This window comes from Callorhinchus milii, unplaced genomic scaffold (assembly GCF_018977255.1).
Source record: "Callorhinchus milii isolate IMCB2004 unplaced genomic scaffold, IMCB_Cmil_1.0 Scaffold12, whole genome shotgun sequence".
NCBI classification, from domain to species: Eukaryota; Metazoa; Chordata; class Chondrichthyes; order Chimaeriformes; family Callorhinchidae; genus Callorhinchus; species Callorhinchus milii.
The window spans coordinates 2,894,427-2,908,020 of NW_024704753.1; the positions used below are offsets into that span (position 1 = coordinate 2,894,427).

General features: G+C 41.5%; 1 protein-coding gene across 2 annotated transcripts in view; it reads left to right on the forward strand.

Moving 5' to 3' along the window:
- chl1b (cell adhesion molecule L1-like b) overlaps window positions 1-13,594 on the forward strand; it is a 141,208-nt gene that overhangs the window by 16,197 nt on the left and 111,417 nt on the right. For both annotated transcript variants that reach the window (XM_042339560.1, XM_042339561.1), the window contains exons 8-13: window positions 210-321; window positions 827-1,011; window positions 2,371-2,502; window positions 4,699-4,842; window positions 6,169-6,280; window positions 6,413-6,579. In XM_042339560.1, the coding sequence (XP_042195494.1) occupies window positions 210-321; window positions 827-1,011; window positions 2,371-2,502; window positions 4,699-4,842; window positions 6,169-6,280; window positions 6,413-6,579 (852 nt within the window). The remainder of the gene's footprint in view (window positions 1-209; window positions 322-826; window positions 1,012-2,370; window positions 2,503-4,698; window positions 4,843-6,168; window positions 6,281-6,412; window positions 6,580-13,594) is intronic.

Below are 13,594 nucleotides of genomic sequence, written 5' to 3' on the forward strand. Positions count from 1 at the left end.
ACTTGATTTCCAACTATTCTGCATTTCGTCTCAGACACTAACCAAAATTAACCCCAAATAGCTTGTGTTGTGCCTTACTCCCCTCCCACCAAAGTTCTTCCTTTGCCCCTTCTAATTATTTTGACTCAATCAGGCCTGTGATTTATTTATTCGTTGATATTAAATCAGCCAGAAAGGGCCGTTCAGATCCAATTGCCTTTCCTTCACAGCAAATTCGATCGAGAACCGAGGGCCTCGTCTCCTGTCGCCGTCCGGCAGCGTGTCCAGCGTGATGGCGCTGCGGGGAGATTCTCTGCAGCTGGAGTGCATTGCTGAGGGCCTGTAAGTAGCTGGAAAAGCTAAGTATAGAGTTCCGCCCTCTGATCTCCCCACCCTCCCTTGCCCTCCACCCCTCCCGATCCCAACCCCTTAGCTCTTGACTGACATCCTCCCGACGTCCCGAAAGACACCTGTACAAATGCAATTTGTTGTTGCTGTACAAAACATGGAAAAAAAATGCCAATCATATCAACTTCCTCCACAGCAAAGCACTTCATCTCATTGTTGTTTATTGGACGACTTTGCTGGTGCAGATTAGGCTGCGCATTTCTCTGTATAACAGCTTTCACTTCATTTCTAATCACTTTAATTTGTGAAGCGCTTTGAGGCGATTGTTTTAAGGTGAAGTACGCTATATAATTGAAAGCTGTTGTTATTATTAATCAGAATTATATTCAATTCAACTGAATCCGTTACATTTCAATATCACCATTCAGACCTGTTTGGAGCTGAAGGGTTGCTTTGATGTGAATTGAATATTCACGGGAGACTTTTATTCCCTTCACAGCCCTACCCCAGAGGTCTTCTGGATCAAGCTTGATGGTGAAATGCCAGAGCACAGAGTAAGACGAAAAAACTTTAACAAAACCTTGGAGATACTTAACATAACCGAGTTGGATCATGGTAAATACCAGTGCAAAGCTACAAACCCATCTGGAAGCGTGACTCACTCCTTCTCAGTGACTGTGGAAGGTACTGTATGAGGTCTCAATGAACATTGTCACATAGTCACTAAATAGTTCTTGTTTTGGTGCGTATTCTGAATTTGTGAATAACATTATGTCCAGTGGCGTGCTTTACCGTTTCCACCCATTTCATTTCTGTGCCAGATTTCCATTCCAAAAACTAATCAGATTGTGCAGCATCAGTGAAGGGTACTTGCCTAGAACGTATGGAGTCACTCCACTTTTACGCTTTGAGACGTCCTCCTGACACCAAATTGCAAGGATGATTATCATTCATCATTACTGCCTTTGCGGTAGAATATTTTTGGATTATAGAAGGCCACGCTTGGAGAAAATGCCCATAAAGAAACTTAAGTCTGATCACAACCCCACACTCGCTATATTTTTAGAGCATGCGCTCCCTCTGGTGGATATCATTCATAGTTGTTGGATCCATCATCAATTTAGCAGCGAAAGTGGTCAGTTGAGACATCCTTAGGCTGAAAAATACACACTAGTTCCTATTACGTGCGCATTTGATAAATTGTAATTTTATTGAGTAATAAATGGTTGGAAACAATCCAAGCAAGTACCTATAACGTCGAATATCTTAAAGCGCCTTACAGTAATTCCCGTTGAGTGCAGTGACAGCTTAGATGTCGGTTAAGGAATGGCATATTAACTTAAGAAAATGATTGTAAAGATTATGAACTTCAGGTGACGTACATATCAGAAGTCCATGGTTTCAAAAAGTCTTAATAATAATAATCCTTTCATTTCATATAGCGCCTTATCACGTCTTCGAGACGTCTCAAAGCGCTTCACAGAATACACCGTAAAGTGTAATGACTGTGTGTTTTGTGGGCAAAATTAATAACATTGTCTTAAAAATTAAGATGGTATGGTTAAGGACAGATCTTAAATTCAAGCTTAATTTGGGTGCTTGGTTTTCTGCAGTGTTAGCTATTGCAGTTTCTCTGCTCTAGCCAACCTGTTAAGAACAAACTCTAATGCACCAGTGTGATATAGGTGTCTGAGTTACTATAGCTTTGAGCTCACGACACTGAGAGTTGGGCTGAAATTATCTACAGCTCAGTGTGTAGAGGAGATCCCTTTGCAAGTAGAGAGGGAAGGGTTAAGATAATATGCCATTCAAATCCAGGTGTCCGAGACAAAGGGACAATGCCAGAAATACTCATGGTAATCTTTTATTTGGGTCATGAGAATCAATGAGGATTTTAAAAAAAAAATTAGATCCAACAAAGTACAAAGTTTGTAGACTAACCGTATCCCATTTGCAGGTGCGCAGGGGATGGATAAGAAGCAAACTGGGAAACTGCTCGATTGTTTGACCCAATTCTTGTTTTGTGGGCTTTCTCTTATTTAGCTGCTCCTTACTGGATCAAGAAACCCGAGAACAAAATAGCAGTTTCGAAAGAAAATGCCCAGATAGTTTGTGAAGTTGGAGGCCACCCTCAGCCTGGCGTTCACTGGAAAGTCAACGGGAAACTCATGAACGGTAAGGCAAGAGACAGACAAGCGAGATGAGTGTCGCTGAATGGGGAGAAATAAACATTATTCAAAAGAAAATGGTAATTTCCTTTTGAAAAGAGGGAAAGTTCAAACAATTATTTTTTGCAACTACTGGATGACACCACGTTTAGGGCCCATAATACAGTAAACCTCACATAAGTCGTATCAGTTAGGACTGTAGATTTAATATGACTTATGCAAAGTTTGAGTTATGTGAAACTTGTTAGAAGCAATTGAACGGGACTTGGGCAGATGTATGACATAGGCGAGTATACGATTTACACAGATCAGACTTGTGTGGGTTTTACTGTATTAGACCCGATGTTACACAAATTGGCAGACTTGTAATTCAAAGCGAGTGCTGTAAATCTTGAGTGTAATCCCAGAGAGAAAGATTTCAATCACTCTTAGTGAAAGCAGAGACCTGAAACTAAATTTACCCCGAGATCCTGTTTCGTTTTAAAATTTACATTGTACAAAACTCTCAAATTCTTCAATTCAGTCTTAATTTGAAGCCAGTTCTTTTTACGACTGAATTTAAGAGATTTCAAATATTCTGCACAATCTTAAATTATAAAAACAGTAAGATTAAGACTTGATGGAGCTTAACCCCCCACCCCCCCACCACATACATATACACATATACACACATGTACACACACACACACATATACACAGACACACACACTGTCACCTGCAATAAACTGAAGCTCCTTGACAGTGAACTTCCATCAGTTTCATTGCTTTCAGACTTAGATTTATTACCACAAGCTATCATGAGATTATATTGCACAGTCTTTGCTTTGAGTGATAGCCTGGAGCTGGGTTACAGGGTTAAGATAAGGTTTTGAGGCTTTTTTTGTTGTTGCAAAAAATCGATTGTTAAATGACCAGGGCTGGATGTGATTGACGACTTTGCTCCACTCCAACTAGTTCGAAACCTTTGTCGATGGAGCTGAATTGTGCAATAAAGGCTGGACCGTGAAACCACTGACCCTTCACATGATACTGTGCCTTTCGTTTGAAAAGAAAGCACCAGTGAAGATAACACAGCTGGAGCTAAGCCTGTGTGTCTGTGTGTGTGTGTGTGTGTGTGTGTGTGTGATTATACACCTCGCTATTACAAACGGTTAATATTAATATCAAATCTATTGCACTCCTGTGGACAGAAGAGCAGGATTTCAGCCACGAGTTCACGATTGGACTTTTGTTGGGCGAGTAACACACAGGTCAGGATTTCAACTGCACGTGTCTTTGGGTCCATAAAACCGCATCCAAAAATATTCGGAAGAAAAAATGGCTGTTAATCCCACTTCCGGGTTGTCAGGTCGTTGCTCATGGTACTTATGGGTTCTGCCACGGTTTGGCTCGCTTCCTGAAAATGGTTGCTAGGGCAGTCATCCAGCAGTTGGCATCAGAAACCAGACGCACATTTTAACCACAGCCCCGTAGGACACCTGCTCAATTGAGCACTTGTAGTCTGAGGACGTGAATGAATAAATATATTTTAGATGCTAAATGCAGTTCCCACCTGCTTGATTGAGTGGATTTGGCAGGCGAATTGTTTTACATGAGGAGTATTCAGATTGCTTCAGCAATATCACACTGTTTTACATAAAACAGGGTCAATCTTTTCAATCTGTGACTGCAATTTGCTGGATAAATGAAGTATGTTACCAGTGGAATAGGTGTCAGGTGCAGATATTGTATCGTATAACAAGGGACGAGGCAAGAGCCTGGGAATTAAACAGACTAAGTGTTAAGTGCTGAGAAAGATGCATTGAAGGAATCTTTTGGGACCTTGGAAGAGTAGATGAGATTGACAGATGGTCTACTTCTGCCTAAAACTTAACTGTGTTACTATTTTGGTATGTTACGATGGTACAGTGGTGACCTTCCCCTTCGATCGTGCTTACAGTTACCTCCTTCTTCCCCCGAACTCAGGCGTCAAGCTCCGCCACTGTAAGCGCTCCGAGGGCTATGTAAATGCAAGTTGTTGTTGCTGTCCTTTGATAAAGGTTTGACTTTTCAGATAACTTCCCCAGAAATTATTTAAGTAGCTGAAAGCAATATTCTTGCCCAGCATCTTGAGCTACCAGAAAAAAAACAATAGCAGCGTGAAAATGAAAACCACATTCGACCCAAACCGATAACTTCTGGAATATCTTTTTATGTATTACAGAGACGAAGCCCATCATTAATCGTAAAGTCTCTCAAAACCTGATCAGTCTTACAAATCTGCAGCTGAATGACAGCGCTGTTTATCAGTGTGAAGCTTCTAACAAGCACGGATCCATCCTTGTCAACGCTTTCGTCAATGTTCTCAGTAAGTGTCAATTCTGAATGATGACCACGTATGTTATTTTGCCCGGAGACTGTATTTGTCGAGCTCCCAATGCAGTCTACAAACTTACCCACATCCAAACTGCTGGGAGCGTGTCTGATTGGTAGTTTGCTTTCATCAATAACTTGTCAATTTCAGCACATTTAAGGTGTCAGAAGATAGAATTGAAACAAAATGTCAGTGGATAGTTGAAATTGTTTGTTAGTTATACCAGCCGACTTTTAATCATAAGACAAATGAGTTTAATAAATGCTGAAGAATGAGTCATGTAAATTACTAACTAATCTTGCACAGCTAACAGAGGTTTCCATTTTATCCTAAAGATGATAATAATAATCCTTGCATTCGGTATTGTGCTTTTCACCTCAGGTGGACATTACAGAATATATTGTAAATTGAAGTGACTGTTTTTTGGGTGAACATATAAAAGGTTTTAACTGTAATGTGGAATGACCTTAAAACTGGTATTTAGGTTTCAAGCTTAATTAAAAATGGAAAGTAAAATCCATTGCTAAATAAACAGACAATTTACAAATAGAAAATATTCTATGATTTCAAAGTACAATGGATCTTATTCTATGTTAGCCTATTGAACACTGTTGATGAGACAAATTCATTTTGATATCCGAATCATTATCTGTTTGGAGAAATCGCTCAGAAAATGTGATACCTGTCACATCAACATATGTTTAAACCTCAATAAACCATCTCCTGACAAAACAGTTACCCCCAGAGGCAGTTTACAGTCATTTGGACAGATTTTAACCAATGTTGTCTCCAGATTAGAAATGATGGTGTGGAAAACAGAAGTATGAAACCAATAATGATGTGGATTGGAAAGAGAGGATAGGAAAACAAGAAGGAAAACTAATGTTTTTTTTATAACTATTTTTAATTGGGATTTGTCAAATCAATTCCACATTGAACGTTTCCATTCAATCTTAACTCGGAAGCTTGTTTTGTGTCGAAATTCCTAAAATGATCCAACGTCCAAATTAAGACTGGATTTAAGAAAGGGGAAAGAGCGAGCAAGTGGGACTGATTGGATAACTCTTCCAAAGAGCTGGCACAAGAATGATGGGCCAAATGGCCTCCTTCTATGCTGTAATATTCTATTATTCTATGATTCTAAGAATTTTCCACAGTTCGGCATGAACTTACATTTTAAGACCAAACAGTCTTTCAGGCTAAGACCAGGTGAGATTCCAGGTCTGATAAACGTTAATCATTAACAGTCGTATTTTGTATTTGGGTGGATGTTAATGGCAAGAGGTCCATTGAATGAACGTATTGCAAATTGATCCACAGATCTTGCTCCAATGATGCTAACCCCTGATAACCAGGATTATATCGCAGTGGAAGGCAAGGTCACGTTCCTGCATTGCAAAGTGTTTGGCTCACCAGCACCCACAGTCTTTTGGTAAGAACGTATTTGCTTTTCAATACACTTAGTAGCTTCTAAAGGCTGCTTTAGAATAACCCACCTTATTATGGATCGCTGTCAATAAATTTCTTTCAAGGGTGGTTAGTATCTGGTTTTTGACTTGTCCAGGTTAAAAGAAGACATGGAAACTGCTCTCGAGGGACCAAGATATAAGGTGCACGAAAATGGTACTCTGGAGATAGTAGATGTTTGGACAGAAGACGCAGGATTCTATACTTGCTGGGCAACAAATTCACTGGGCAATGACACCACAAGTGGCATGTTAGAAGTCAGGGGTAAGTCTGTGTCTCCTTAAAACACCGAGTTTTATTAATGTTGATTTATTTACATGTCTACAATAACAGCAACAAGATTACATTTGTATAGCGCCTTTCATGTCGGAAGGACGTCCCAAGGCGCTGGACAGTGTACAGCATTTCAGACCCGAGCTGGGATCAGGGAGGGAGAAGGGAGGGGAGGAGAGGGGAAGGGGGGTGACCGATGGCATGGTCAAAGAGGAGGGTTCTGAGGCGGGACTTGAAGGAGGCTAAGGAGGGGGCGAAGCAGAGTGATTAGGGAATGGAATTCCAGAGGTTGGGGGCAGAGTGGCTGAAGGCTCTCCCGCCGATAGTGGGGCGGGTGGGTCGGGGGACATGGAGCCGTCTGGAGCCGGCTGAGCGGAGGGAGCGGGCGGGTTGGTAGGAGGTTAGGAGGTCAGAGAGGTAGGGTGGAGCGAGGCCATGGAGGACTTTGTAGGTGAGAACCAGGATCTTGAACTGGATCCTCTGAAGGATAGGGAGCCAATGGAGTCTAAATGTCTAAATCCATTCCTGAAATTTGTAGGTATCAACGACCCTCTTCAAGTCACGTGTAAATGCAAATTCTTGTTGTTGTTGTTGGGTAAAGGAATTCTTCCAGTTGTCTGTCTTAAAATTCCCCATTTCAAAATTGAATTATATGCCTACTTTACAAACTAAATTTAAACTTGAAGTGGGTTTCACTGTCAGTCTGTTGTATATAAATCCCAATGGCTGCATTCTGCTGATGTTCGATTAGGTACAGTTTGAACCACAAAGAAAAAAAATATCCGCAACCAGTATCTGTAGATGACGTGAGGAGTGGAATAAAATGCTTTAGGTTTTTTGCAGCTGGAAAAGAAGTGGCCTAGTAGGAGAACCGCCACTTCGTAGTAATTGCAGTAATTTAGCACAGGCAGTGAGTCACGCTGGGAATTTAGTGTATAACGTGAAGAAGTCCGACTCACAATAGTTGTGTGAGACAGGCTGTAGTATTGTCATTCTCCAGCTGATGGCGAGCTCAGAGCACAGAACTTGGAAAAACCTCAGCAGCACAAGTTCAAGGCACTGCAACAGTCAGCAGTTAAACAGCGGACTCTTTCACCCACTCGTTTCCAGTAACCTTGTCATTAGGTGGTTGTGCTAACCCCGTATCAAACCTGTCCGCTCCCTCCACTCAGCAGGCTCCGGCCCGCCCCACCACCGGCCGGCCGGCGGGCTTTCAGCCTCTCCGCCCCCACCCTTTGGAACGCCATATCACAGCCTCTCCACCTCGCTTCCTTCCTTGCCTCCTTCAAGGCGCGTCTCAAAAACCCTCCTCTTCGACCGAGCCTTCGTTATTATTATTATTATTCTTCCATCGGCTTGGGCTCAGAATCGCGGGCGACACTCCAGTGCAGAGCTAAAGAACGTTGCTTTATCGGAGATGCTATTCCCCCCAGTATTTGCAGATTATCAGGTGCTACATTATAATCACTGCACTTGAAGTAACTCACTCTATGAAGCACTTTCTGACATTTCAACGTCCTTTTTAAGTGGAAGGAACCCTTTTGCTGTTGCCCCAGTTAAATCGCAGCCACTAACCGCAGAGTGATGGACGCTGGCAGGAATGAATTGAACTTTGCCAGTTTGTGCTTTCTGTTCGGGTAAACCAATGCTCTCCCCGCCCTGACTTACACAGTTGATAATTGCTTTGCTAACTACGTGTGTATGCCAACTGCATCTTTCACCTCAGTAAAGAGTCGACAGCCCCACAAACCTTTAGAGCGATCCAGCGACCGTCTGAAAAGCATTTTAAACTCGAGATTAATGTTTAAAGAGGGCAGTGTGTCTTGGCCACTAAGATCGTTACATTGTGCAGAAGTAAACTCTCTCTGTTAGGGAACCAAATAACGTTCGTAAGAGTAAATGCTTTGCTGGAAACAATCGCCTGAGAAACAGACAAGTGTACTATATATATATTATATATAATATATAATAAGAAAAATAATAATCCTTGCAATTGATATAGCACTTTATATTGATATAGCGCATTTCGCCCACAAATATACAGTCAATTCACTTTACAGTCTATTCTGTGAAGAGCTTTGTCCAGAAGACGTGAAAAGCGCTATATCAAATGCAAGGATTATTATTATTATTATTATTATCACGTCTTTTCGAGTATATTGTACCTCATGTAATACCTGAAATCATCTTCCAATGGCTTCCACAATGCTCATTGGGCATTTCACTCCTCAAGAAAACCAAGTGTCATTCAAACAAGGGACTATTGTCATTCAGATTGTGTGGCGGTGGCTGTTCCTGCTACGCCTTGTGGCTTCGCTTTAATAAGTATCAGGAGCCAGAGGTTGACATTTAATAGTTCACTCCTGCAGTATCTGAACTGCCTGGAGCACGGAGCCCAGGCAATAAGATCCAATCAGAGGTTAAATGAAGTGACCACATCCATTTTAGCAAAAGCAAACAGAAACCCCACTCAATGTCAAAAGGTGGTTCAGTACCTTGGGACGTCCTCCCGATGTGAAAGGCGCTATACAAATGTAATTTGTTGTTGTTGTTGTTGTCTGCAATCAATCCTCACCTACCATTACACAGTCATTTAACAATAGATCCTGTGAAGCACTTTGGCAACGTGTTAATAAAACAAAGTGATAATAACAATCCTTGCATTTGATACAGCGCCTTATCACATCTTCGAGGCGTCTCAAAGCGCTTCACAGAATATGCTATTGAGTGAATTGACTGTAGATTTTGTGGGCGAAACGCGGCAGGCATATGCGCGCAGCAGTGATGGGATACTTTATTAAATGAAAAGATTTACACGTCCTCGTGAGCAGAATACTGGTCACTCTGAGGTTTTCGTTCAGGGGAAAAAAATATTTCACGTGTTAAACTGCTAAATTCCCCACATTGTTTGTTATGACAATTGAGACACAAATGATGGGTCAATTTGACCCCGTCTGTAAACTGTACATGAGATCTCTAAAAGGGCACCCGCGGCAAGCAAGAACCCTGAGCTCTTTAGCAAGAAATTCTGAAATTGCATAAGAAGTGATGAAATTGGATTCGCAACAGGCGAAGGATAAATAGAGGGCACACTTCACGGGTTGGTGGTTTGTGTGAAAGCCACAAAGTGGCACCAGACATAACTCAAGAGAGCCACAGGCAAGATTAGTTGGTTCCAACAAGAGTGAATTACATTCTGCAAACCACAAGCTCCCGTTCGATGTCTGCTTGCTTAACACAACGACTTCACTCAAGATTTAGTCACTCTGTGACTTAGCATGCGTTTTATTTACTGGTTTCTGGCCTTGATGCATGCACTTACTCTTTGCTGAATGGAGCCCGTTCATTCTCAGCAACATAGCGTGTAGGACCAGCGAAAACCAGTGTAGATCCATCTAGTCGGGCCCAAAGCAACAAAACTGTGCAAAAATAATTAGAATAACGATCCTCTGCTGCTGGAGAAATAAAAAATTAGAATAACGATTCTCCCATTACTGCTCGATTGATTTCTTCACCAAATAGCTACTCAAAATCTGTTTAAAGTGTTTTCATTTATCGCCATACTTTCCCCCACTGAAGGAAATCGAATAATTGTGTAGATTCATCGGCTGAATGTGTAGTGGAGATTTTGTTTAATAAACTGCTAAATACTTTCTGCATGTCGTTCCTCAATCTCTCGATCCCACCATCGACAGCCTAGCCTTCGGACACTGTGTCTCCACTTCCTGGAATTTTACTCCCAAAATCCCTTTTCCTTACTCCTCCCTCTGCCTCAAAAACTCTCCGTAAAACCTATATTCTTTGTTTGGTCAAAATCCTTAAATACTCCTTCCTACGATCTATGTCAAGCACTTTCATCCTTTCACCCTACACGAAAGGTGTTGCTTAAGTTGTTTTAAATTTAGATCTGGACTCTTAGATCATTTACTCCAATAAGTCATTGTTTTATTCCAGTTATATCCTTAAGCCGCATGTGACCCGCTCAAGATATCCTCACAAAGCCTCATAAAATGTCGGAGAAAGATTATTCATTATGCTTTTCTGGCACCCTCTTCCTCCTTCCCCTTCTCCACCCGCCTCCCTTTTTCCTCTCATTCAATCCTCAGCTCAGGTGCAGTTGCAAGAATCATAGAGCAGGAATCATAGAGGTGCAGGAATCAAACTCACTCTCCTCTCTGCGTAGATTCTGTCTGACCTGCTAAGTGTTCCCAGCAACTTCTGCTTTTATTTCATAGAGCTGACACAGCTCCACATGTACACTGCCCCTCGCCCTGCCCTTAATCAGTACCCTGAGGGCTGGTTAGAATACAGTTCTTGTAACTAATAAAGAACGAGGCTTAGGGGTAGCTGGGGAGACGAGAATACCAACTCATACTCAAAGTGAGCGATGTTCCTTCCTGACATGTAGAACGATGGGAAGTAAGTTAGAGCGAGCGCCGTGATGGCGGAAAGCTATCACTTATAGTGTACTCTAAGGCCCACAGAATTACATTAAAGGATCAGGGTTAATGTTTTATTTCCCACATGCGTCTGGGCCAAGGAGCCGCTGTAATCTCTTACCAGGGAGACAACTGCGGATTCTTTGTAGGGCTGGAATTTAAACCGCTGAATCTTCTGCACAAAAGGATCATGAAATTCCAAATGTTCTTATACCACAGTAGCTATCAGATTTCCCCTGTAGCGCTTGTGTAAATATAATTCCCGCCACCACGGCAACGAGATTTGTACTCGACATAAATCAAGTTGCACGCTGACTCCCAGCCTGCTCTTTTCTGTCTCACCTCCTTCACCAGTCTTGCTGTCGGGCAATGCTTTAAAGTGCAGAGTGATATTAACGCTGGTGGTTCTGCCTGTTAAACACCACCGCTGATATTAAACTTTTTTTTTAATCAAAATCCATCCGAAGGGTAGAAAGGATTTGTTTCTAACTTTGTTTGCAAATCGCAGAAGTGTTGCATTGATTGTGTCCTAACCCAACCTTGTTAACAGCCAAGGTAATATATTGATACGAGATATATATATATAATATATATCCAAAAGCTATTGATTTAGATAAGTTGGTAGGCATTTGTGGCGGATTCCCATTGCCCTGAAGGGATATTTGTTTAGCTATTTGAGATTAACATTTATCAGTGATGACACATCTATTAATCTCACATGCTTGGAACTGGGAGATATGGTTTAGGTTGGAGTTAAGACTTTAGCCTCTAGGGGCCACCTGTACCTTAGCAACTGCTTGTACTTATATATAACGCCTTTCACATAGGATAATGTCTCAGAAGACTTTACAGAGATGAAGTGGATCGCTGAGCAAAGTAGGGAGAAGGGACTAATAATGTTCATTGAAGAAGGCACTGTTAATGAGGTGAGATTTTAGGAAGGGGGTTAAGGCAAGATACAAGATGAGAGCGTTCCAGTGAGTAAGGAGGAGAGCGGCTGAAAGCTTGGCCACCAAAGCAGGCTCGATTTGGAGGAGATCGAAGTGGGAATGTACGAGGATAGCTCATTTTCATAGAATATTACAGCACATAAGGAGGCCATTCGGCCCATCGTGTCTGGGCCAGCTCTTTGGAAGAGCTACCCAATCAGTCCCACTCCCCCGCTCTCCCCATGTCCTTGCAATTTTTTCCTCTTCAAGTACCTATCCAATTCCCTTTTGAAAGTTGCTATTGAATCTGTTTCCACCCATCCTTTCAGGCAGTGCCTTCCAGATGTCAACTCTCTTTGCTGCCCAGCTCCAGGAGTATTGGGAGACCCATCAATTACTTGGCGAGGGGGAATGGCCACATGGCTGAGTTGTTGCCGAATTTCTTTTTGTTCAATAGAATCATAGAACGTTATAGCACAGAAACAAACCGTTTGCATTGCCCGAAGGCTATGCTGGTATTTTTCTCCGCTTGACTCAATCTAAGTCACTCTCCTACTCCCTCCTCAGAACCATTAATATTCCCTTCTCTCCAAAAGTGCATTTAATTTGCTAAAGAGTTTACAGACTTGGCCTCGACTGTAATAATAACAATAATAATCCTTGCATTTGATACAGCGCCTTACCACATTTTCGGGCTGTCTCAAAGCGCTTCGCAGAATATACTGTAAAAATGTAGTGACTGTATACTTTGTGGGTGAAACTCGGCACAATCCTCTGTACAAAACAATAATTTCTGACCTCCCCTTTAAATATTTTTGCCACTATCTTAAATTAGGTACTGACTGATAGAAGTAATTGTCTTATTACTATTTATCCTACATAATCCTTCATAATCTCGAAGCCTGTTAATAGGCCACTCCGTAACCTTATCTTGGTGATAACAGCCCTGAATTCTCAAGTCTTTCCTCATAACTGCTGTTTGCTATTGAATTAATCAGTGTGACAATGGCCCAATTGCTTGATTTCAAGAAACATTGACATCTGTTAATAGCCACTTTTGCAGTAACATTCCTTAGACAGACAGACCATGCATTGCAAGTAGAGTCCTATAGCTCAGTGGTTAGAGCACTCGCCTTGCAAGTGAGACACCTGGGTTCAATTCCAGGCAGGGGGTGAAACCTTGGGCAAGTTTCCTTACTCCACACAGAGCCTAATAATAATACGTCCAAAACAAAAATAAATAAATTGGTTATTTTCAATCCACGACTGTTTGTGGGACGCTGCTGTGCGCAATTGGTTGCTGCGTTTCGCCCACAAATATACGGTCAATTCACTTTACAGTATATTCTGTGAAGTGCTTTGAGATGTCTAGAAGACATGAAAAGCGCTATATCAAATGCAAGGATTATTATTATCATTATTAAATGCAAGGATTATTATTATTATGATAAGTGTAATCTGTCTCTGTGTCCTTTTCTTCTTTTGTCTGTTGTTGTAAAACAAGAAGGAATTCTTAATAAAAAAAATTGTCAAGTTAAAAAAAACTCTAAATACAGTATAACTATAACATGGCTCAGGGCATAATCCAAATGCAGCCCTACCATGCTGTTTTCTGCATGAATAATACAATGCAAATCA